Source organism: Rhinopithecus roxellana, chromosome 10 (assembly GCF_007565055.1).
Source record: "Rhinopithecus roxellana isolate Shanxi Qingling chromosome 10, ASM756505v1, whole genome shotgun sequence".
Classification (NCBI taxonomy): domain Eukaryota; kingdom Metazoa; phylum Chordata; class Mammalia; order Primates; family Cercopithecidae; genus Rhinopithecus; species Rhinopithecus roxellana.
In genome coordinates, this window is record NC_044558.1 from 61,466,256 (window position 1) to 61,489,829 (window position 23,574).

Below are 23,574 nucleotides of genomic sequence, written 5' to 3' on the forward strand. Positions count from 1 at the left end.
AAATCTTTGGGGCACTGCATCTTTTTCGGAGGAGATGAGATCAGAACTCTGGGGAAAGAACTGGCTGGGTGGGCTCTAGCCACACAAAGGGAAGCAGGCCTGCCGTGAGACACTAGTGCCCTCTGCTGGGCATGTGTCCAGTCCCCAGCCTGCCCCAGTAGCATATGGAAAAGAGTCACTGGCCATGTTATAAATATTGTTATTTAAAAAACGAAAACAAAACACACGTACATTAGGTCCTGGGTGGAGGAAGAAGTGGTGGAGCCTCAGGACCAGGACAGGCAGGAGCAGGCACTGATGCTAGAGGGTGACAACCCTGCCCTCTGCCACCCAGGCTGTGTCCACCAGCCTGTCACTCTTCCCTGGAGACCCCTTCTCTCACACTTCACCCACCCCACATGGCACATACCACCCATCTCTGGTCTGGGGCTGAGGGCAAGGACTACACTAGTCCAGGGAGTAAGGGAACCTTGAACACCAACAGCAACCTTGAGAGGTGCCAACAATGGTGTGCTGGGGGTTGGGTTACTTTAGAAAAAGTGGACACAGACCAGGCTAACGAAGAAGTCTGAGGCAGATGGTGAGGGTGGCCCAGGAGCCACGGCCTCACACAGACCCGAGGCAAAGAACAGCTCATCGGGTCACTGGTGATCGTCCAGCTGCTGTAGGAGTGTCCGCCGCCGCCTCTCCAGCTCACCCTCACTCAGCTCACTTTCTGACGTGTCCCAGCCTGTCTGTTGGAGCAAAGGCACAGCTCACCCTTAGCCTGCACTGAGGGCCATGGAGGCTTGACCAGCGTGCTGACTGGCCTAGGGCCCCTGCCCTCACCTTCTCCTTCTTGATTCCAAAGCCTGGGGAACGGTTAGGGAGCTCTGCCTGCCGGAGCTCCCTGTCCTTGTCCTGTTCTTGTTCTTTCTCATCGCTCTCCTTGCCAGCTTTCTCCTCAGGGTCTGTCTCACTCTCAGGACTGTTCTGTAAGAGTTCAGAGCCCACCTCCTCAGTTCCTGTGGATAGTCTGGGAGTCAGGTAGAACAGAGCTCACAAAATAGCAGGGGCTTAGGTAGAAGTTCCTTCACTCACCGACTTGTGTCTTCTCTTCTTAGTTTTCTTTTTTGGTTTCTTGGCTTTCCGAAGGCCATGATCTGGAGATAGAAAAATCCCTACTAAGTCCCAACAGGAGAAAGAAAGGCTCTTCTTTTTCTTTGTTCTAGCCCCTGTGTTCATTCTTCACAGGCAGGAACCTCATGCTCTGAGGAATTCTGAGTCCGGTTTTCCTTCTCCAGCTTCTTGCCTGGACAGGTAGAGGAAGTTCTTTCTACTCCCACAGGTGCAGCCCTCCCAATCCAGTCTACCCTCAAAGGAGCTGGGGCTTGCAGAGGGCATCCTCTCAGTCTGGGACAACAGTTCTCCAGCTTCTAGGCTCATAGCAACTGCTTACCTGCTCCAAGAAGATGGGAGGAAGGGGAGCCCCGTCCTCCAAGGGCAGCACCCCCACTTTCAACTGAATCAAGTGAGGAAGAGGGCTCAGAGCCTGACTCTGAGGGGTTCCGCCTCCTCCGCTTGGGGGGCCGGAGAGATGGTGGGGGCAGCTCCTCTTCTTCTGACTCAGAGCCCTGGGCAGATCAGCAGATACGTATCAGTACAGAGGTTATCTGCCCTCCAGAAGCCCTCGTCTGGGAATTCGAGAGGAGGAGGATGATCCAGGGCCAAAGGAATCCTCAAATTTCCCTCCAAGGGAGATAATAATGTAAGGGGAAAACAAAAGTGTTTATTTCCCCAAAACAACCCAGCTTCCCCCATGTCCCTTCTACCCGCTTACTCACTGAGGGTGAGTGGGAACGCTTGCGATGGTGCTTCTTGCCTTTCCTGCCATGCTTTCGGCCTTTGGTGTGGAGGTGCTGGCATTCAGTCTGCTAGAGGCAGAGGAAGAAGGGTGAGGACGGCACCAGACTTAGCCCCAGGAAGGATTCTACCTCCTAAAATCTGGCTTTGCCTCCCTTTCTCAGGCTAGAGCCTTCTGCCTATCCCAGGGATCCTTCAGGCCTCCCCTTCCTTAGCTGGCCAGGAGTGCCCTAAGAGTAAGAGGGAGGCCACTGAGGTCTCTTGAACTGGTCTAAGGAGTTCAAGGGGCTGGGGCAGATCCAGAGGACAAGCCTGCCTCACCTCCAGCACCTGTAGGAACTCCCGGAAGAGCCGGATCCGCTCCGACTCCAGGGTGATCTGCTCAAAGGCTGAGTCACACACAAAACGTTCACGGACCTTGAACGAGGAGAGCACTGCTGATCAGACTAGGCCCCGCTCAGCCTGGCCTGGACACCGCCATGAGCACAGGGCAGGGCTGGGGCAGAGAAAGGAAGGGAACTGGAGCTGGCCCAGGGCTGTGACGTGACTGGGGTGGGCCCTCAGTGGTGAAGCACCGCTGCCCTCAGGCTTGAGGGGTGTTTGGGGCCAGGCTACGCTCCTGACCTCTTCCCAGGCAGTGCCTAGCTCCACAGCAGGCACAGCCTGCCTCAGCATGCTTCGAAAGGCAGCTTCCCTGCGCCGCATCCTGCGTGCCTCCTCCTTCTCCCGCTCCCTCTCCCGTGCCTCTGCTTTCTCCAGCAGCTGAGAAAAGAAGGGACATGGAACAGGGTCACCCGGGAGAGTGGATGCCAGGTCCCACTCAGGTATACCTTAGGAGGTGGAAAGTTAGGATCTGGGCTTCTACCACCATCCCCTGAATTGGGAATATAGTCGGATAGTGAGTGAGAAGGAATGGAAAAAGGCACTGGGATGAATTAGAGAACTGAGCCCCACGCCCTGCCCAGCCCCTCACACTATTGAAGGTCAGCTTGATGTTGCCTGCATCCAGTGCGGCAGCCCTCTTGTCAAAGCTTATGACGTGGGCGAAGTCCTCAAAGGCCGTGTTCACCTCCACGCAGAAGCCCCGGTCCTGTGGGCACAGCAGTACATGAAGCAGGGGTACCACATGCCTTGAGGCCAAAGCTGGCAGGCAGAGTGGTCACACTACAGATGGTCGAGAAGGCCCTTGCCTCCAGAAGAGATCCACAGGACTGTGATATGCATTAGAAACCAAGTTATCCAAGTCCTCATCACTTGACAATTAAGCCCCCATGCCTAGCCTTGGTTTGGATGTCACACAGAGCTGAAGGGGTTGGGAGATGTCTCCCAACTGCTGATTAATGCATGAGTTTCTCAAAATTAACCTTTGTTCCTTTGGCTTAAAGCTCTGGCCCCAGCTGGGCCCTCCTGCTGCTCAGTAGCGCTTCCATGCATTCTCAATCAACATCTGCTGACCCCTACCCTTTGGCTCTACTTATTGAGTGCTTACTATGTACCAGGTACCACGATGAGTGTTTCACACATTATCTCATTTAATCCTCTTGGTTCTACATTTAAGAATAGGTCCTAGTATCCTAATTTTACACAGAAGGAGAAACCAAGCACTTGCCCAAGGTCTCACAGCTGATGTATGGCTGGGCAAGAACCCTACCCTGGGTCTCTCTATCCCCAAAGTCTGTGCTTTCAAGCACCACACCCACCCAGGTAACTTAGTCCATGGGAGAAATGGAGGCCACCAGGTATGCAGCTCCCCACCAATACTAAAAATATCTCCACGGACCAGGCTCTGTGCTTCTCATTTAGGCCTCACAACATTCCAGTGAAGCAGAGGCTTAGAAAAGTGATCTCAGGCCGGGCGCGGTGGCTCAAGCCTGTCATCCCAGCACTTTGGGAGGCCGAGACGGGCGGATCACGAGGTCAGGAGATCGAGACCATCCTGGCTAACATGGTGAAACCCCGTCTCTACTAAAAATACAAAAACTAGCCGGGCGAGGTGGCGGGCGCCTGTAGTCCCAGCTACTCGGGAGGCTGAGGCAGGAGAATGGCGTAAACACGGGAGGTGGAGCTTGCAGTGAGCTGAGATCTGGCCACTGCACTCCAGTCCGGGCGACAGAGCGAGACTCCGCCTCAAAAAAAAAAAAAAAAAAAAAAAAAAAAAAAAAGAAAAGTGATCTCAGTTGGCCCAAGATGACATGAGTGGTAAAGGAAGCCACTGAAGTTCAAAGTCTGGCTCTCACGTCAGTTAAGCACAGGCCAGAATCCCTTCCTCTCCCTCTACATAGCTCTCACCTCCCCTGGCCTTTCTGCTGATGGCAGAGGTGTGTTCCTCTTGCTTCTTTCCAAGGGTACTTCCTCAACCCTGCCCCAGTCCTTATCAACACAGCATTTGTTCTCAGGGAATTGAAAGCTCCAAGTCACCCTCGTCACTGGCTCCTTCCATCAAGGAGACACCTCACCTAACCTGGAACATCCTTTCCACCATGCTCTCCCCTTCATCAAGCTAACTACCTCTGCTGTTTTCCTTTGTTTCAAAACCTCTGGAAATGCAGCAGAAAGGAAAAGGAATAAACATTTATTGAGAACCTATTAGACACTTTACAAATGTTATTTCTCACAACGTTACCTATGAATTATCCGATTTACAGGTGAGCAAACAGGCTCAGAGACATGGAACTTACGGAGATCTCAGAGCCAATAAGCAACCAGGAGTTATCTGACTCTAAAACGTGTGGTCCCCATGCCGCCTCCATGACACTACTCTCCCAAAGGTTGCTTGTGTCTGCTAGCCAAATCCAAGGCCGCCTTCTTGCTCCTCACTCATCTGGTCCTCAGTGCCTCTACCATTTACTTCTTCAACACTCCCCTCTCCAGGTCGCCTCCTCTCTCACCTCTTATTACTTCTCTTGCATATGCATGTTCCTGAGAATAGCACTTAGTCCTCTTTCACTACCCAATTTGTACTCCCTAGCAATCTCATCCTTCATCTCTCCTGATTTTCAAACTCATCCCAGACTGGATATTTCAGACACTTCAAATTCAACAGATCTCAAGAGAATATATTTCTCATGAGCACCCTCCATGGATCTCCCTGACCCAGATCTGTCTGCATGTTCTAAGTCCAGGGCTCTCTGCATTATCCTATGGGATGAGAGGCACTTTTATGGTCTGCCTGGCTGTGGAAAGCAAGAGGGACTCCTTGGCCCATCTGCCCTCCATAGGCAGGAACCCAAATGGGGAAAGAGGAAGGGAACTATCTAAAAAAGCTGCTTTCTCAGGTGGTGTGGAGAGACAGGACTCAGTGAGGATAGGCCCCTACAGGCCTATCAGTCAGCCACTCTGGCTAAAAGTTAATTGTCCAATAAAATTTAGCTATCTCAGGATAAGGTATTTCTACTTTATACGATTATTTTGTTTTAAAATACGATATTTGCTTTGAGAGTAATTCCCCAAATAGAATTCCTATTTTCTACAGCCCTGCTCTTGTTTTATCTTTATCAGTGGTGCCATCATCCACTTCCCTGACATCTCTGATTCCTTCTTTTCCATTTCACAAAATCTGTCAATTCTACTTAGTGACTATCCCACTGGTTTTAAATTCTCCCTTTTTTTAAACAGCAGAAAGTTTATTAACGTAGAAATCTTATGTAGAACCTCTATGCATAAAAAAGATTCAAGCTGCTTCACTTGAAAACAGGAAACAGCACAAAATCCCCCCACACTCAACCCCAACCCTTGCTTGTCTCAAGGCACCTACACAGAAACCCAGAGTGTCTCAGAAGCACAGCTGGAGCGCTACAGCCTGCTCTCTTCTTCTTCTGTCCCCACTGCCCTGGCTAGGATCACCTCCTACGGAGATTCCTGCACAGCCTACTGACTTTTCTCCCTACTGACCCTCTTCCATCCCTCTAACCCAGCTCCTAGCAGCTAGTGCTTCTTGGACTTTTGTACCAAGTAGCCCCAACAGTAGGAGAGAGGTCTGGGGATAAGTGAGAAGAATATGACTATTTGAATTACCACTATCAGTTTTAGTATTTTGAGGCTTCAAGAACTGCTCTACCTACCACCACAACCTTCCCTAAGGACATAAGGACATACTCTAGACTGAAAGGTTCTACTATACACCATCTAATCTGATCATTCCCTGGTTCCTTATTACAAGAGAAAAATCCAAATTTATTTTAGCATTCAAGGCACTTTACATGCAGGGCTCTACTTCCAAACTGGGACATATGGTTCCAGAGAAAGAGGATACCTCAGGACAGTATGATATATCTTACCTAATGGTAAGTAATTTAAAATATTAAATTTATATTAAATAGAGAGGTAATATGGTGTTAAAATGCAACACCTACGTGAATTTGTAAGGCAAAACTACTTCAAATAAATAGATGTGCAGTGAGACATTTCTAGCTTTATTTCCAGATCCCTTTCAACCCAGGTACCATTTAATCTCTGTAATTAGGTGTACTCTGGTGGAACACTCACCATTTTTTAGATGAGGAAACAGGGTCAGAAAGATCAAGTGACCTATGGAAGGTCACACAACTAGCAAGCTGTAAGCTAGACTTTTACTGTAGGCAGTCTGCCTCCAGTCCTGCTCCTAACCACTGTACTGTATTATCTCCTCAAATGCATTAGAATCTTCACTTCCATAAAGAAATATGCTTTCTCTTTGTTTTTTCTTTTGGAACACAAGTTTAGTCCATCACTCACTCACTCTTCCACTTTTGATAAGATGTAAATATTGAGAACTATTTCTCTTCTCCAGTAGAAGAAAAGCAACAGGCCATGAATGATGGTAAATGGCAGCTGACACTTACGACAGTATCAAGAAGGCACTAAGGAATGGTGAGGATGATGACTTGCCCTTTCTAAAGTGGCATCTCAGCTTGAGTCTGCAGAATGCCTTACAAATCCAGCTCAATGCTGCTAGATAATCCATATTCACAAGAGAAGCTCAAGATTCAGATTTTTTATGTGACGTTTCCTGGTTTTAAAATGTTAGCAACAAATCCGAAATTTTTAAAAAAACACTGTACAGGCCAGAACAATCTGTGTGCTACCAGTTTACAATTAGCTATGCTGCTTCCTTCTCAGACCTGGCATGCCCTTTCCACCCCCTTGCCTTTGCTCTTAGGACCCTGGGTACACTCCAACCTCTTCCACCTACTGATTTCTAAATGCGCAGTTCAAATGTTAGTTCTTCAGATTCCTGTCTCTGTAGTAACACTTGCCCCTTTGTATAACAGTTCTCGTGTATATCTTCCTATTAGACCATGAACTCCTGTGGGTAGAAATTGTGTATTCATTACTGTATCCCTAGTGCACAGTAAAGGATCACAGTAGGTATCTGCTGAACCAAGCTGTAATGCTCCTGCAAAACAGGACTTATCAGGGAGTCCTCTGCAGGGAGTGTGCCCTGCGTCCATCCTGTATCCATCCATAACCCCAGCCTCCCTCACCTTAAGGATGTCCTTAATGATCTTCTTTTCATCATGGAATCGTGCCTTCAACTCCTCCACATAGAACTTGAACAAGTCCAGAGGCGTGGAGCCTGCAAGGAGGGAGGGAGGGGGGGCCTGGCGGGCGGCAGCTTCCCAAGGCCTGGGGGCTGCGCCGAGGACAGGACCAGGGAGTAGGGGGTGCAGAGAGGCTGGCAGGGCAGGAAGCCAGGCCAGAGAAGGGGGAGCCTGGCTGCCTTACCCGGCTGGCCCAGCATGTTGGCAAAACGGACATCAGTGCTGACTGCTGGATATAGCTCCATCCAGGTGGACATAGAGTGCAGCTGCCCTGTCTCATGCAGCTCATCCAGGAAGGTCTGAGCAGGGAGAGGCCAGTTATAGGGGGAGTGAGACAAGGAGGGAGGCAGAGCCACAGAATGAGGGGGAAGAGAGGGAATGGCAGAGGAAGAGGCAGGGACAATCAAGATTGAGGAGATGCAGGAAAGAGAGGCAGAGATGAAGAGATGCAGATGGAAGGCTGAGAACAATGCAAAAGGAGAGAATGTAAATACACAGAGAGGGACAGAACAAAAAAGTGAGAACAAGCCATTCCCGGGAGGCAAAGAAACAGAAACCTGCCTGCAGTAACCCGCAGCACTACCACCCCCACTACCACCCGCAAGGTGGGGGAATAAACTCTGCCTGTCTGGTGCCCCACCAAGGGAAATAAACATGGCCTAGCTGCCAAGTCGTGCCCGTAGGGTGCTCTCTGCTGGCAGTTTCTGGGTGATGCATACATCTAGTCTCCCTAGAAGAGCATAGTCCAGAATTGAGGGGGTACAGCAGAAACAGACTGCAGGCAGAGAGAGGTCTCATGGAGCTTGGACAGGGCTAGGCACAGAAAGAACAGGCAGCCTATCCAGAAAGGGGCAGGGAATGGGTGAAGAGGTGCTCTAGGGCAGAGCCGAGCTCTGATCTAGAAAGGACGGCAAAGATACCTGGAAGGCCTCCCGATTCTTGCGTTGTTGGCGTCGCTCCCGAAGCCGGGCCCGCTCCCGTTCCTCCTCCTCTTCCCTCTCCAAAGCTCGGATGTGCTCCTCAAAACAGATCAGTGCATCTTCCTTGTCCATGTCTAAAGACAGGCAGGAGGTTCAGCAGGCATTGTACCAGGAGGACACCCTCTCAGACCCCAGCACCCCTAATGTTTCAACGATGCTGTCCTACAGGTGCTAGGGATACCCAGGGTGGTGGGGGAAGGGCCCGGAGAGGGCGCTGTGGGAGCAGCCACTGAAATGGTGGTTCTTAAGAGGGAATCATTAATTGTATAAGAATAAATGAGCAAGTATTCAGCTCTTGTGAATTCAGTTATTAGAAGCCATAACATGAAACCAGTTGTCTTGGGATCTGACGTTTCACATCTTAGGGAACTGGGAATCAATCAGGCTTTGATGCAATTTTAGAAAGTGAATTTCAGTATCATCAGTGACTACAGGCCAACAACAGTCTATTGTAACATGTGACCACTTAAGGCCTGTAGTGCTATGATGCTTTAAGACCACATTCACCTGAGCTAAAACCATCATCATTGACATCTCTAGGACTTAAGATTCCTATCCTAGAGCTCCTCCTCCAAGGACATACAATGTCTAGCCCAACAGTGGACCCCAGAGGGAGGGGTGTCCTGAAACATTCTGGTATCCCCAGAGTCCAGAGAAGTACAAGGACTGGGTGAGTGTTGAGTACTCATAGGGTGTCCGGGAGGGCAGGAGGTACAGGTGAGTGGGGTGAGGCAGACTCTGGGGTCCCAGGTCCAGTAAGGGAAAGGGATAGCTGGGATTGGAGGCCCAGGCTTACTCTGTAGCTGATGGTCCTGAGCAAAGCTGGGGTTATCCATGAGGTACTGCTGGGCCTGGGACCAGGTGGTTTGGAAGTTGACACTACTCATCCCATCCAGGATGCTCTTTAGGGCCTGGATATTGCGGCGCCGGAGCTGCTTGGCCTGTTCCTGGGGAGCCACAGGATCAGGGTGAGGCAGGGCAGGCCAGAGCTACCCAAGTAGGCCTGGGCAGAGAAGGACCTGGGGAAAGGTAGCTAGGGAACCCTAGGAAGAAGGCCATACTCAAGACTTTCATGTCTCAGGGAAGGGGAGGGAGTACAGGTTACAGACCCATCTCTCAGAGACTTCTCCTCGCTATACCCAGGACTATAGGCCCAGAGCAGAAATGGGATGTGTAAGTCCCATGCCAGCTTCCAAGTCAGAAGCTGGGACACTGGGGAAGTGGAGAAGTAAATGGCTAGGGTCCATAACAAAGCAAAGACAAGGAAAGTCTAGGATAAGATGGGCTGATGGATCCTGCCCAGCGACCATTACCTTCTCCTTCTTGGCCAGGAAGAAGAGGACATCATCATAAACCTCTTTTCGATCCCTCTCAGGGACCACAGCCCAGACCTCCAGCTCTCCAAAGGTCTGTTCTGCCCGCCTGTAGAGCATATGAGCTGTGAGTAGGTAGACAGAGAACAGAGACCCTGGACCTCTGTGTTCTCAGGGTTCCCAAGCCCCCAGTCCAGCCTGGCCCCCTGACCGGTAGCGGGTGGTGGAGGTCATGCGTTCATGCTGCTCCAGGAAATGCTGCAGGGTCTGCTTGGCCTCCTTGGCCCTTAGCCGGGCCTCCTCCTTCTCCTCCTTCTCCCGCTGCGCCTTGTAGGCATTGAATGCCTGCTTTTTCTCACTCAGTTTGGGCAAGGCACTGGGATAAAGGGTAGGAGTGGGGTGGGGATAGAGAAGTCACCCTGAACCACCCTGCACAGCCCACACTGGAGGGTCATGAGACACTACAGGCTGCAGGGGCTTCAAGGGCACAGATGTCTGGGATCTGAACACCATTCATAGAGAAGTAGGGATGACAGGAAGTGAGGGGAAGAGATGCAGCTCCAAGACATTGCAAATACTGGGCCCTTTTGCTTTGGGGTTCTCAAGTCACCCTATCCAGCACCCTCATTCCCCAATTAATTCAATTCAGTTTGATTCAATCCAACAAGCATTTATTGAATGTGTTGTGTCAGATACCTTTCCTCTCCTTCTCCTGGAGGCCCTCCAGCTTTTCTTCCCCTTGCTCCCCAGCCCAATCTATCATTGTCCTGATTCTGGTTCCCTTAGGGATGAGTGTTGAGCTGGGGTTTCTTAGGAAGTCCCTAGCATAGCAGCTCTCATGAACAGGGCCTGGCTCCCTCTGCCCAGGCCTACCTGTAACGGGGGTCGGTGACCACCATCTTCATGGCCTGTTCCCATGAGGCGTTGGAGGGGACAGCCTGGAATGAAGCAGGTGGGAGTCATGGGGCCTGCCCTGCTCCAGCCCCCTCCAAACCTTCCCTGGGAGCCCCACTCCAGCACCTTGTCCCTCAGCAGTTCCTTGAATGCCTGCTTTGCCTTCTCCCGGTTGCTCCAACTGAGGCCAGACCTCTCTGGTTCTGGCTTTGATTCCTCCTCCTCCTGCTGTGGCTGATGCTGTCCAGCAGAACTGGAGGGCACAGGGGACTCAGCCACAGGGTCCCCCAGCCCTCACAGCTTTCAGTGTCCTGAACTCTTGGCAACCTATCATCTCCTCCTTGTTCCCCAGGGCAGCCTTTTTCTGCCCTTCAGAGGTCACACCCAGATCTTCAAACCCCTCCTGAGAGAGAGGCCCAGCAGAGGACAAGGGTTGAACCAGGCTGGAAGTCTGAGTCCAACATCGGGAATGCCATGGGGGGCAGCCCTCACCTGCTGGGGCCCTCCTCCAGCTGCTGCAGGAACCCCTGTTCCAGGGGCTGGGTGGCCTCCGACACATCACAATCTTCACTCCCACCTGACTCAGGTTCCAGGAGGCCTGTGGGCACTGGGGTGGGGCCAGGAGGTGCAGGTGGGGGGTCAGGCTGTGGCTGAGGCGGCTGTGGCTGAAGTGTCTGTGGCAGCTGCTGCTGCTGTTTCCTGCAGATGAGCCAGAAGGGCAGTGTCCAGGAGGAGAGCAGGAATGGAGGAGTTCAGGGGCTGGCTGGTCTCTTTATCCTGGGAAAGACTGGGGCCAGAGGGGATGACTCCACAAGGAGACAAAACTGGCTCTTCCTCCCACAGTGTAGAAATCATAGCGAGACAGTCTATTCCCACACTTCAGGTGCCCCAACTATAAATGGATAGTTGGGCAAGTCACTCACCCTGCAGCCTCTTGTTTGACTAGAACTGTGATGGGAAAAGATAACACAGTCAGTCACAGGGGCAACAGGGAACCTCCAGAACTCCTGACCCGGCCCACTCGTAGGACATCTCACCCTCTAGGTCATCCAGATCCTTGGGCCGGGTCCAGCGAGACTCTTTACTCTGGTTGTTATAGTAGTAAGGTTTGCCTGTGTCTGACTTGTACTCTTTCCAGGGACATTGCGACAGGAGCAGCTGCAAGAGGATGGGATAGGAGCCATCAGTGGGCTGGGCATGCTCTCCAGCCAGTCAGGGGAGCTAAGGAGACCCAGTGAGTAGAGGACACAGGAACCTTTAGCTACCACCTGGCCTGGCTCAAACTGGGGAAGGTGGACTTCTTGAGATCCTATGGAGATATTTCCAGGGAGGGTGGGGAGTGGTCAGGGACCTTGGACCTTGGGATCAGAGGAACCATCATGAGTATGGTTAGAGACTAAGGGAAGGCCAAAGACTTGGAAGGGTCAGGGCAGCTGAAAGGAAGGGCCAGAAAGCCCAGCTCAGGACCTCTGCCTTGGACTTGAGCACGCTGGGCTTCTCCCACACGGACTGCTTGTCGTCAGCATTGTAGTAGTAGATGCGCCCATCTGGGGCCACATGCTCACTCCATAGGGCCCTCTGGGTGGGGGGGGGCACAGAATGGTAGTCAAGGCCCCTTTTCCAAAGCCTCTCCTCACCCCAAAGACTTAACCATCAGTCCCCGACTCTCAGGCTTTCTACCCAGAGACCCCTGAGCTGGAAGAACTCACCAGAGGTCCTGTCCCAGCCACAGCAGCTAGAAAAAAAAAAAAGCCACAGGATACATACTAAGTCCTTGCTCCAACCTCCTTCTTATCCCCACCTATGCCTCCCGTATTCCATCCCCAGTAAATATTCCCCTGGTCCCATCAATATCCCAGGCTCCCTGGCATCCCAACAGGCATGATCCAGGGTGGGCTCCAGTCCACGGTCCCCTCTCCCCTATGCCCCCCAACCTCCGAGCCTGGGGGGAGCAGGCCCCCAGAAGACTCACAGCTGGCGGTGTCCGCACCCGGAGCCGTCTGCCGAAGAAAGAGGAGGGGGAAGGGTTGGGGCCAAGCCCAGTGGCCCCCAGGACCCAGGCCATGGGGGATGGAGAAGCAGGCCAGGCCAGAATCCATGTGTCCTGCTCCTAGAGATGTCTGCTCCCTAACAGGCTTCCCCCACCCTTTGGGGCCGTGGCTCTGGGATCCCAGGGGAGAATTGCATAGCAGCTCCATTCTTCGTTCTCCTCAAGTGAGAGTATTTGGTTGAGATAATTCCCGAGGCACATTCCTTCACAGTGGATGCCAAATTCTATATCCTACCCAGACTCTGCTACACTGAGCAATAGCATAAGAAGGCACAGCAAGATCCCCAGGTGCTACTGACTCTTCTGGGGACAAAGAGGATGTGAAGAACTGTATTCATGTGTCCACAGTGTGTAGCTCTGTGAAAATAAGTGTGCTCCTTAAGGGAGCTGGACAAGGCATGGGAGTAACAAGAGAATGTATATGCCTTTGGGGATGAGTGGGAAACTAGAAGAGCTGAATACATGACTGGCGAGGAGGATTTGAGTGTGGCGAGTGCTGCCGGGGACCTGGGTGGATGCGATGAGAAGAGGGAAAGAATGGAGGTCGTAGCCCTGTATTCCAAGTCAGACTCACGGGACTGCAGGGCAGAGCCTGCTACCTGCCAGCCCCTAGCGCTTACCGCTGCGGTGACAGGCACCGCTGGCATCAGCATTCCTGGCATCATCGGAGGTACCATTCCTGGTATCTAAGGATACAAAGAAGACAGAAACCAACCACCAAGGTAAGGGCTAGAACAGGAGGGAGAGGGTACCTCAAAGGGTCCTGAGAGATCTCACTGGAGCCATGACCCTCACTTGGGTACTTCCTCAGGCAATCCCCAGCTTCTGGCCTCTCACCTTGCCTGAGAGTTGTCTCAGTCATTCAGCAGACATGGATCCGCCCCAAAGCTCCCTTCCTTCCCCAGTTTCTGAGGCCCACATGCCCACTCTTATCTCCACCCCCAGCTAAAGTGACAGGGTTTTCTGAGGCCCCGGGGGAGGAGAAACAATTACCTGTGTGAGTGGTGGTGGCGCCCCCATTGGTGGAAGCATTGGGGGCAGGATGCCAGGGGGCATGGGGGGGATAGCTGGTGGTCTCTGACTCATGGGGGGTAGCCCCATCGGAGGAAAGGGTGGGGGGATCCCTGGAGGGGGCATCTGGAAATGAGGAAAGGAACAGATACTGAGCAGGGAAGACATCGCCTTGTCAGAGGAAGAGAGGACCTGTCAGGATATATCCACCACCTCCCTCCCCGACCCTCCACCCTCCTCTGATGCAATTCCAAGGCTTTAGTTTGAGAAGCACAAGGCATGAAACTGCCTCCCTCCTCACCACTGAGAAAGATAACTGGGGTCTAACAGGCAAGCGCACAGCTTCTTAATTATAATGGGAAAGGAAAGGAATAATAAGGGAAGTTTAACAGCACCAGACTGAGACTGGAAGGCTTCACCTCTTCAGCAATTCTCCCCCAAAGAGGCCTCTCAGATGAAGGGGCAGAAGGCAGGTATCCAGGTACCCAAGTACCCCAGTCCCCTGCCTCCCATCCCTTTCTCTCCAACTCATGACCACCAATGCCATTCCAGCCCGAATTCTGTGGCATATTTAAAGAGCACAGGTAAGGAGTAGTGAAAGAGACAGATAGTCCCACCCTGCCCTCACATTAATGGGGTCTTTTCCCTTCCACTTCTCCTACCTCCAGCCCCAGTGTGTCCTAAGGTCAAAAAGACAAAGGGGGAATTGTCAATGTTATGTATTGAGAGCTTCACAACAGCTCTCCCCACCCCAATGCCCAAGTAAAACCATCCCTCTTCCAAGGGCAGCAAAAGGGGCATTACAGGAAAACTGTGCTGGTGATGCAGCAGTGGCTAGGGGCTGGGGAGCTGGGGGTGCAGGCTGGAAAAGCCAAGCCCAGGGAAAGACGTAAAACTTACGAAGGGTGGTGGCATCATGGGGGGCCCCGGTGGGAAGGGGGCAGGCGCTGCTGGGGGCCGGGGACCAGAATCGGGAACCGACTGTTGAGGGAGAGAAAAGTCATAGGACCCAGGATGGGCACAGAGATGGGCTTTTTGCAGAAGGGAAGCAGAAGTGGTGAGGATGAAAAAGGAGCACAAAGTTCAGGAGGGTCTTCAAGCCCAATTTCCTGCCCACCCCAAGCCCTGAGCCCTTGGTAGGTTTGCTCTCTCATGCCAGCTCAGAGCCAGCTGGCTGAGTCCCTTGAATGTCCTCTTTATTTTGAAAGTTTCCATTTTGCCAAAGCAACAGAAAAGATGAAGGAGGCTTCACTACAGGCACAGACTGGCTCTACCCAAGGATTCTAATCCATTCTCCTGCCTGTGGGCAAGGCTGTGCCTCTCTCAAATAACTTAGAGGTCTCTTTTATTCCCAAAGTATCTAGGGAGGGAGTCGCCTCTTTTCTGGTTTCCCTACCTTAATTAGCCCAGTTACAGAGATTCATTCCAAAGCTCTCTCAACACAAATAGTCGCTATTCCTTTATTTGTTTGTTTGTTTTTTTTTTTTGAGACGGAGTCTTGCTCTGTCTCCCAGGCTGGAGTGCAGTGGCCGGATCTCAGCTCACTGCAAGTTCCTCCTCCCGGGTTTACGCCATTCTCTCGCCTCAGCCTCCCAAGTAGCTGGGACTACAGGCGCCTGCCACATCGCCCGGCTAAGTTTTTGTATTTCTTTAGTAGAGACGGGGTTTCACCGTGTTAGCCAGGATGGTCTCGATCTCCTGACCTCGTGATCCGCCCGTCTCGGCCTCCCAAAGTGCTGGGATTACAGGCTTGAGCCACCGCGCCCGGCCGTCGCTATTCCTTTAAAATGCTTGTCTCCCTAATTCTCATCTCTTCATGACCAGCTTCCTGCCCTAATTGACCTCATCCTTAGCCACCTACTTTCTTTGACATCTTCCACATCGAATTGCCAACTTCATCTCTTTGACTTTACCTCCATCCCCTTTTTGGTGTCCATCCCCTCCTCTACAAATCCTGAATTATCTCCCTGTGGATGTAGGCTTTGAACAGCTTAGGTTGCCCTGTCCTACCCCGAATGCCTGTCCACATCCCATTCTTTAGTTCTCAGCTTAAATATCACTTATTTTAAGATGACTTCCTGACTCTGTTTAAAGTAGCTCCTTCCTATTTCTCTATCTGATCCCCTTTTTAGTTTCCTTATGTATATAATTTTGTAATTATTATGTTTGCCTGGATATGTTTTCCCCAACAAGAGTGTAGTAACATTCCATGAAGACAGGGATCATATCTGACTTGTTGGAAGCTGGATTCCTGGTACCTACCAGCATCTGGCACATAATAGGTATTCAGCAAATATTGAACGAATGAAGAACAAATGGAACAAACCTCTATATAGAACCTTCTAATTCTAAAAATTCATTTTATAGGCATAGCCCTACATGGCCAAAATGCTGTATGTTTAAGGTTTTCATTTCAGTATTATTTGTAAAAACAGAAGATTGGAATCAGCATGAATATCCACCAGTAAAGGGCTATGAAGTTATACACACACATAAAATACAATACTAAACAATTATAAACAAGAATGAAGCAGCTTATTGTCTCAATATGATCTCTAAGATATATTAACAAGTGGGAAAAAAAGCAAGGTGCAGCAAAATTTTATCATTTGTATAAAAATCAGAGACAAAAGATGACACACAAGAATTGGTAGAAAGGGACAGAGGTAAAGGGGAGACTTTTCCCTGTATGGCTTTTGTATCTTTTGAATATGCAGCCATATGACTGTATTGCCTATTCAAAAACAAACAAACAAACAAACTCATGTAAGTGAACCAAGGCTTGGAGATGGAGCTAAAGGGCCCAGCCCTTCTGCCTCTTTGCCTGAAAGTTAGCGGGTGATAGGGAGGAATTCCAGGGAAAGGTGGTATCTGGCTAAACAGAAGGTACCTCACTGCTGCCAATTTCCCCTATGCTGAGAATGCTCAGCATTTAAAAATGCCCTCTCATGTCTGCCTTTAAAATATCTGTTCCTGGCCAGATGCGGAGGCTCACGCCTGTAATCCCAGCACTTTGGGAGGCAAAGGCGGGCGGATGACGAGGTCAGGAGATCGAGGCCATCCTGGCTAACATGGTGAAACCCCATCTCTACTAAAAATACCAAAACAAAATTAGCCAGGCATGGTGGCAGGCGCCTGTAGTCCCAGCTACTCGGGACAGGTGGAAGAATGGCATGAACCCGGGAGGCGGAGCTTGCAGTGAGCCGAGATCATGCCACTGCACTCCAACTCCAGTCTGGACGACAGAGCCAGAGCGAGGTTTCATCTCAAAAAAAAGAAAAATCTGTTCCTGGCCTAGTGCGGTGGCTCACACCTGTAATACCAACAGTTTGGGAGCCCAAGCAGGCGGATCACCTGAGGTCAGGAGTTCAAGACCAGCTTGGCCAACATGGTGAAACCTCTACTAAAAATACAAAAATTAGCCAGGTGTGGTCGCACATGCCTGTAGTCTCAGCTACCGGGGAGGCTGAAGCACGAGAATTGCTTGAACCCGGGAGGCGGAGGCTGCACTGAGCTGAGATTGCACTACTGTACTCCAGCCTGGGTGACAGAGTGAGACTCTTTCAAAAAAACAAAACAACAACAAAAAAAACTATCCTTCATCTTGTCCTAAGAAGAAAAGGGTATGAGCTAAACTACTCCAATGTGACTCACCTTTTCTAAGTGCTCAACTGCTTTAGTTCTGTATTCAGACCTGCTCTTGCCCCTGACGCTTTCCTCAGCAATGGGAAGTCAGAAACTAATCAATAGTGGTGGAAATAGAATTTTCTGTGTCACACTTTCCTATATCAAGCTGCCTCAGGAGCCTCTCTAACATCTTTGGGTTCTACCAGGCTCCAGGGAAGCCTGTCTCAGAGACTGGCACCACACCATTCAATTGTCCAAATGGAAACCCATGAGTCACTCTCTACAACTCCTTCTTCCTTGCCAATAAATCACCAAGTCTTGTTAACTTAACCTCCTCAAGATTTCTTGAATCTATCCATTTCTCTCCATTTCCTTTTCCACCCCCATCTTGTCCAAGCCACCATCTTTTTTCATCTAATGGCAGTGGCCTCCCAACTGTTTTCCCCACATCCACTCCAATCGGCAGCCATAACAAGCTCTTCAAAGTGCACCTCCGACTGTTAGCCCCCTGCTTAAAACTCTTCAATGGCTTCCCGCTGCTCTTAGGGTAAATAGTAAACCCCCTGCCCAGTGAGGCTATGAGGGGGTCTGCTACCCAGCTACCTTGCCAGCCTCCCCCATGCTGAGCTCCTGGGTCTCAGCTCCAGCCCTACTCACCTTCTCTCAGCTCTCCCACCTCAGGCATCCACCTTTGCCTGAGAAAACAGGGTTGGCCCTGCCAACCCCACACACCTTGCCTACATACACTTCACATCTACCAATCATTTCTTCATGAAAGCTTTTCCCAACTCCCTGAACCAGTCAGAGCCCTCTTTTATATACTTGTACAACACCATATACCTTCTCCTTCAGCAAGTATCCACTAGGATTTTATAGTTATTTGTACAATCCTGATTATATTATTATTCGATTTGGCATGAATAAAAAACAAATGCTGCCAATCAAATTATAATATCCTGTCAATTTAAAGATGCATCCTGACTTGACAAATGTTCAAATATGAGTCTCAGAATTATTGAAATATAATATCCGTGGCCCCCACTAGACTGAAAACACTGAAGGGCAGGGACTTCATCTGTTTTTGCTCACCTCATATCCAGTTCCCACTGTGTTTTCTTTACCACCCTCTAAGTAGGTGCTAATAAATATTTGTTAATTTAATGACTAAATGGTCTTGGCAAGTCCTACAAAACAGTAGGGGGCCACTGGTAAGTTAGGTCTAGTAGTTATTCAGGGAACATAGAATGTCAGAACTGGAGGAGACCCTGGCAGTCACCCCAGGTATCCCCCTTTTTCAGGGAATAATCTGTCCAAGGAGCCACCGCTGGTTAGGGACAGAACCAGGACTGGATCCAATCTGCCCTCTGGCCCTACTCCCTTAAAAGCAAAGCTCCTATCACATGAAGCAGGTCTGTTTGCAATCTAGTATATCCCCTGCAACCTAAGTGGTTAAATCACCAACGACTCAACATGTTATTGATAACTTACAGGGTTCCCAATTGCCTACCCTACAAAATCTTTCATCTAACAGTCAAAGCCTTGCAATGAAGGCCACCCCACACTCCTTTGCTCATCCTGACTCAATGGCTTCCCTCCTCCTCTTTTTGCACAGAATTGTTAGATTACCCTCAGGTGAAACACATTTCTTTTATTCTACAGTCTCATGCTTTGTTCAAGATGATCCAATATTCACCTCCTCCAGGTTACCCTTATGACTATCCCACACACATACACACACTCCTACCTGTGTCCCTTCAGGATAAATGATGCACTACTTTGCAGAGTGACATGCTACTCTGTGAATGTTTGCTGGGTGTTTCATGTGGGACTGCTTGTCTCCCACTCACGTGGGGATTTCCCTACATTCAGGGATTGAGTTTTCTCCTTTTATACCTCCCCCAAGTGTTTAGTCAGGGCCCTGCACACAAAGTGCTGTGATCAAATGCAGTCTCATCTCTAACCTTACTAGATTTTTGCATACTGGAATATCCTAAAATGCATTTTGAAAACAGCGAGTACACGTGTGCGTATGTACATCTGTATAAATTATCTGATTATAGGCTGTGACAGAGAGAGGTAGCTTGACAGAGGTCTTTGTGGCTTGGAAAAAGGAAACTGGAATGAAATGTTGGCATGGGAAAACCTAATAACGCTAACGGTATACAGTCATCTTCAACTTGGGATGAAGACCTCTGGCCAGGATTCAGACACTGGCCTATTCTGGACAGTTCCTCAGAGGACAGAACAATGGAATAAACATAAACTACTATGGAACTTCCAAAGGCCTTCCTTTCCTGAGCTTCCAGTGTTGCATCCCTGCTTTCCTGCAACACCCCGTTCCTCTCCTACCTGCTGTGGTGCCATAAAACTTTGGGTCTTATTTTATTTCTGGGTGAGAATATGAAGAAATAACTAATGACAGGGAAGGATATAGAAATGGTTGCTGAAAGAGAAGCAGATCCCATGTCTTCCCCGGAACAAAAACACATTTGTGGGCTGAGAGATGATGAAGAGACACTTGATCATCTGATCATCATATGTTCACCTGGGCCAGTGAGGGGCCACCCCTTCCCCACCACCAAAGATGCAATCAATATTTCTGAGACTTCACATCTAAGGGGCATCTCAGAACTGAGCACTCAGAAGAACAAAAGGAGAAAAGGACAAGAATGGAGAGACAAAAGGAAAAGAACAGAAAAAGGGAACGATAATAGCTAATAGCTAATATTTACTGAGCACTTATTATGAGCCAGACACTGTGCCAAACACTCATTTAATCCTGGCAACCATCTTAGAGGTTATTACTCCCATTTTACAGATAAAGAAAATGAGGTTCAGAGATTAAGTAACCTGACCAAGGTTCCAAGACATTAAATGGGAGAGGCAGGTTTGGAATCCAAGCAATCTGACCCCAAAGCCTGTGCTTTCAACTAGTTCACAAAGCTGCCTCCCAGCAAGGATGATGGTGCCACAGATGATACGTCTTACATTCAGATACATTTTCCTTTTTTCTCTTTTAACCCCAATCCTTATACAATCCAGAAATCCTCAGCGAGCCAGGTGTTCCCAAGGTCCACTTGGTCTGACTCACTCCCACTCCCTGAAGTGATATGCGTTGGAAGATGAAGGCTGGGAGGCACATCTCTCAGAAAGTGGCAGCCATCATCAAAAAAGGAAAGGCTGAGAGACCAGCTGGTTACCCTGTGATCTACCTGCGGCCCTTCTTCAGCTGCCCCAAACAGCACCTGCCCTTCCGTTTCAGACCATCCTAGTTTCCAACTTTCCTGTACCAGCCCTACTCTTCCTCTTGCTCCCCAAAGATCTGCCTTATTAGAAAGTATCTTCCTGTTATTGTTGTTTTTTTCCCCCCAGACAGAGCTTCGCTCTTGCTGCCCAGAATAGAGTGCAATGGCGCTATCTCAGCTCACCGCAACCTCTGCCTCCCGGGTTCAAGCGATTCTTCCGCCTCAGCCTCCAAAGTTGCTGGGATTACAGGCATGCGCCACCACACCCGGCTAATTTTGTATTTTTAGTAGAGAAGGGGTTTCTCCATGTTGGTCAGGCTGGTCTCAAACTCCCAACCTCAGGTGATCCGCCCACCTTGGCCTCCCAAAGTGCCGGGATTACAGGTATGAGCCACCGCGCCCGGCCCCTGTTACTTCTTTCTGATCCTGCCATCTCATCACTCTCCCTCGGAAGAAGCGAATGGTACTTTGGGTCTCCATCATTGCGGAGTTAGGTTTCAACCTCCTCCTCTCCTTAGAGTTCTTCCATCCCTCCAACAGGATATGGCTAGCCCGCCCCAGCCCGGCAGGCCTTCTGTCTACCATCCCCCCGCACCCGTGGGGATTTCTCCCGCCCCAGCCCAAGGCCTCGCCTCCATCTTCATCCTTTCCTTTGCTTCCCTAACAAACCCATTCTCCTAAACTTCCTCCTCAAAAACCTCTTCATTTAGACCCTGGAAGAGATTTGGGATTTAATTTTTATGCTTTTCCTTTTTAAAAAAATTGATGGGAAATCTGAGGCCCAAAGAAAGGTAATGACTTGCCCAAGGTCACACAGAGTCGTTAGTTTGTTAATGGCCAGGGCTGGGAGCCCCTTTCCTCAGAGGGCCCCTCTTCGCCTCAGGAGACAAGCTCTTGCAAATGCGGGAAGGTGAAGCAAGGAGTCCCCAAGTGGTCTGAGGAGCACCCAGGCTTCCAAAGGAAACGGGCGCTGGGGCTGGGGGAGGGGCATGTCGCACGCCAAATATCCTAGGAGGGGAAACTGGTCCCCACCTGTACCCTGGTCCCCTTAGTCCCCTCATCTCCGCCCCCTCTTCTTTCCAGATCTTTCTCCGCGAACCCACCCCCACCTTTCCTCTTCCCACTTCTCACCCCGTCCCGCCACTCTCGCCCCTTTCGCCCCCGGCCAGGCTCCATCATGGCCTCCCCCGCCCCTTCGCCCCCAGCCCCCCCATCCCCCCTCCCGGGCTCTCTTCCCTCACCCTTGGCCCCCCTTGCCCTCCCCGGGGTCCCAGCTATCCCCTGTGGCCTCCCCGCCCCCTCGGCCACGGCCCAGGCCGCAGGGGGCGCTGTGGGACCGCCCCGAGCCCCTCCACCCCCGCGCGGGGATGTTACCATGCCAGAGCCTCCGAGCAGCTGGGCCGGCTCAGCCCACCCGCCAGTAAGAGCTGCTCTGATTGGCCGGGCTGCAGCCGGGAGGGCGGGGCCGGCAGGGGGTCGCACCCCTTCGTGGCCGGGGCTCCGGTGGCTCCCGCCGGCGAGCGGGGCCCCCAACCGGCCCGGTGTGTTCGGTCCCGGCCCCGCCCCCCGGCGCGGAGAACCAGGCCCCGCCCCCGCGCCGCCGAGTCCCTGGTCCGCCCCCCGGGGGGCGGGGCACGCCTGCTCCCGCCTCTGACTGACGGTCAGGGGCCGGCGCCTCTGCCTCTCCCCGCTGCCTGCGTCCTGGCTTCGCCGTCGCTCCAGGAGCCCAAGCGTTCATGCCGTGTGTAGGGTGCCTTTGCGTTGCACAACGAATTTAATTTGCTGTGTAGTTCTTTTACAGTACTTTTAAGTTAATTAACTCCAGAACTATTTGTTGAGCACCTGTGAGGTGGCAGGGTCTCAGGGACTGAGCACACAGAAGCTTGAAAAAAAAAAAAAAAGCAGACAAATCCCCGAAATCATGCCCTTGTGGGGCGTACACGTGCTTCTCGCGTGACCCTGAAGTTCACTTTTGGGACCTGGCTCCCACTGAGCGCTGAACTCATGAGAGCAGGGCCCACTCTTTGATAGAAGTTAAAAATGTGAGGTACATGCTGTGCTGTGCGGCCGAGGAAACTGTAAACTGGAGCTGTGCGGTGAATGCGCTGAAGGCCTTGGGGCTGGAGAGTGACAGGCCACAGGCACACGGGTGCAGAGAGGCGCTGACCGCCAGCCTGCAAAGCCCCGCAAAAGGGGCTTCCTGTTCCCTTTATTCCCCCCTCAACCTGAGCCAAGACTCGCGTGATGCTGTGCTAGTTTCCTGAGATCCAGATAACTCGGGAGAGGTAGAAAAACTGACACAGGGAAGTCCTGAGTTAGAGGTGACACCTGGGAGGAAAAGGAAGTGGGATTCACCCTTGTGGGCTGCTGTAGAGAGAAAACTGCTTTATAATTTAATCAAAACGATACCCACATGGCCTCAAATGAAGGCCCAGCTCTGCGGTTTTCTTATTTGAGGCAGCGTATTGATCTGTCACCCAGGCTGGAATGCAGCGGCACAATCAGGGCTCACTGCAGCCTCAGCCTCCTGGTCTCAACCTGTCCTCCTCCCTCAGCCTCCGAGTAGCTGGGACTACAGGCGTGTACCACCAAGCCCAGCTAATTTTGTAATTTTTTGGAGACGAGGTCTCCCTGCACTGCCCAGGCTGGGTCCTGCGGTTTTCAGACTTTTTTGTGGGGGTGCGGGGACTGGCGCGCGAGAGAGGGGAAAGGACTCCCGCCGCCTCTCGACTTCTCCCATCTTCCCCCGGGAACTGCCACGACGCCCGCGCAGATGGGGCGATTTTCAAACTATTATTGAGATCTCTAAGTATAGCAGAAGTGGTCCAGAGGTTCTGTGAACTTTTATGAATTGCATTTTTATTTTTTAAATGTTTTTTCTTTAATGAAATATTTCTTAGAACATGTACACACATATAGAATCAAATAATTGTACCAGATTTGTTAGACAAACAGCAGAGCCCTGCCCCCATCGTCTTCCCCTCTCTGGAGGCAACGTTTTCACCTCTTTTAGCTGTTTCTTCTGGCATTTACCTGCACATCTCCGGCCTTCCTCCAGCTGCAGCCCTCCCCACAGGGCGAGGAGTCCAAGGG

At 51.0% G+C, this 23,574-nt stretch overlaps 1 protein-coding gene across 10 annotated transcripts; it reads right to left on the bottom strand.

Annotated features, from left to right (window-relative positions):
* Nucleotides 1–182: 182 nt before the first annotated feature.
* PRPF40B (pre-mRNA processing factor 40 homolog B) lies at nucleotides 183–22,030 on the bottom strand. Of its 10 annotated transcripts, none has more exons than XM_030938848.1 (27): nucleotides 21,856–22,030; nucleotides 14,510–14,590; nucleotides 14,272–14,289; nucleotides 13,592–13,735; nucleotides 13,219–13,284; nucleotides 12,521–12,548; nucleotides 12,258–12,283; nucleotides 12,016–12,126; nucleotides 11,586–11,706; nucleotides 11,472–11,496; nucleotides 11,041–11,247; nucleotides 10,675–10,801; nucleotides 10,528–10,592; nucleotides 9,866–10,030; nucleotides 9,655–9,763; nucleotides 9,138–9,288; nucleotides 8,282–8,415; nucleotides 7,546–7,660; nucleotides 7,305–7,396; nucleotides 2,816–2,932; nucleotides 2,467–2,604; nucleotides 2,164–2,259; nucleotides 1,824–1,913; nucleotides 1,439–1,613; nucleotides 1,081–1,142; nucleotides 829–972; nucleotides 183–734 (listed from the first exon to the last, which is right to left on the bottom strand). In XM_030938848.1, the coding sequence occupies exons 1-27, from the start codon at nucleotides 21,856–21,858 to the stop codon at nucleotides 642–644; spliced, it is 2,703 nt and encodes a 900-aa protein (XP_030794708.1). In that variant the 5' UTR covers nucleotides 21,859–22,030; the 3' UTR covers nucleotides 183–641. The 10 variants fall into 10 exon arrangements, with proteins under 10 accessions (XP_030794708.1, XP_030794711.1, XP_030794705.1 ...); XM_030938849.1 differs by having other exon boundaries at nucleotides 184–734; nucleotides 1,824–1,910; XM_030938851.1 differs by lacking the exon at nucleotides 14,272–14,289 and having other exon boundaries at nucleotides 1,824–1,910.
* Between the last annotated feature and the right edge of the window lie 1,544 nt (nucleotides 22,031–23,574).

Bases quoted from the DNA above. Each gene is read 5' to 3' on its own strand.
- PRPF40B (XM_030938844.1), bottom strand. The intron at 13,285-13,591 runs GTAATTGTTTCT...TTGTATCCTTAG, and splicing joins CGCCACCACCACTCACACAG to ATACCAGGAATGGTACCTCC. The intron at 2,260-2,466 runs GTCAGGAGCGTA...TCCTCGTTCAAG, and splicing joins TAGGCACTGCCTGGGAAGAG to GTCCGTGAACGTTTTGTGTG.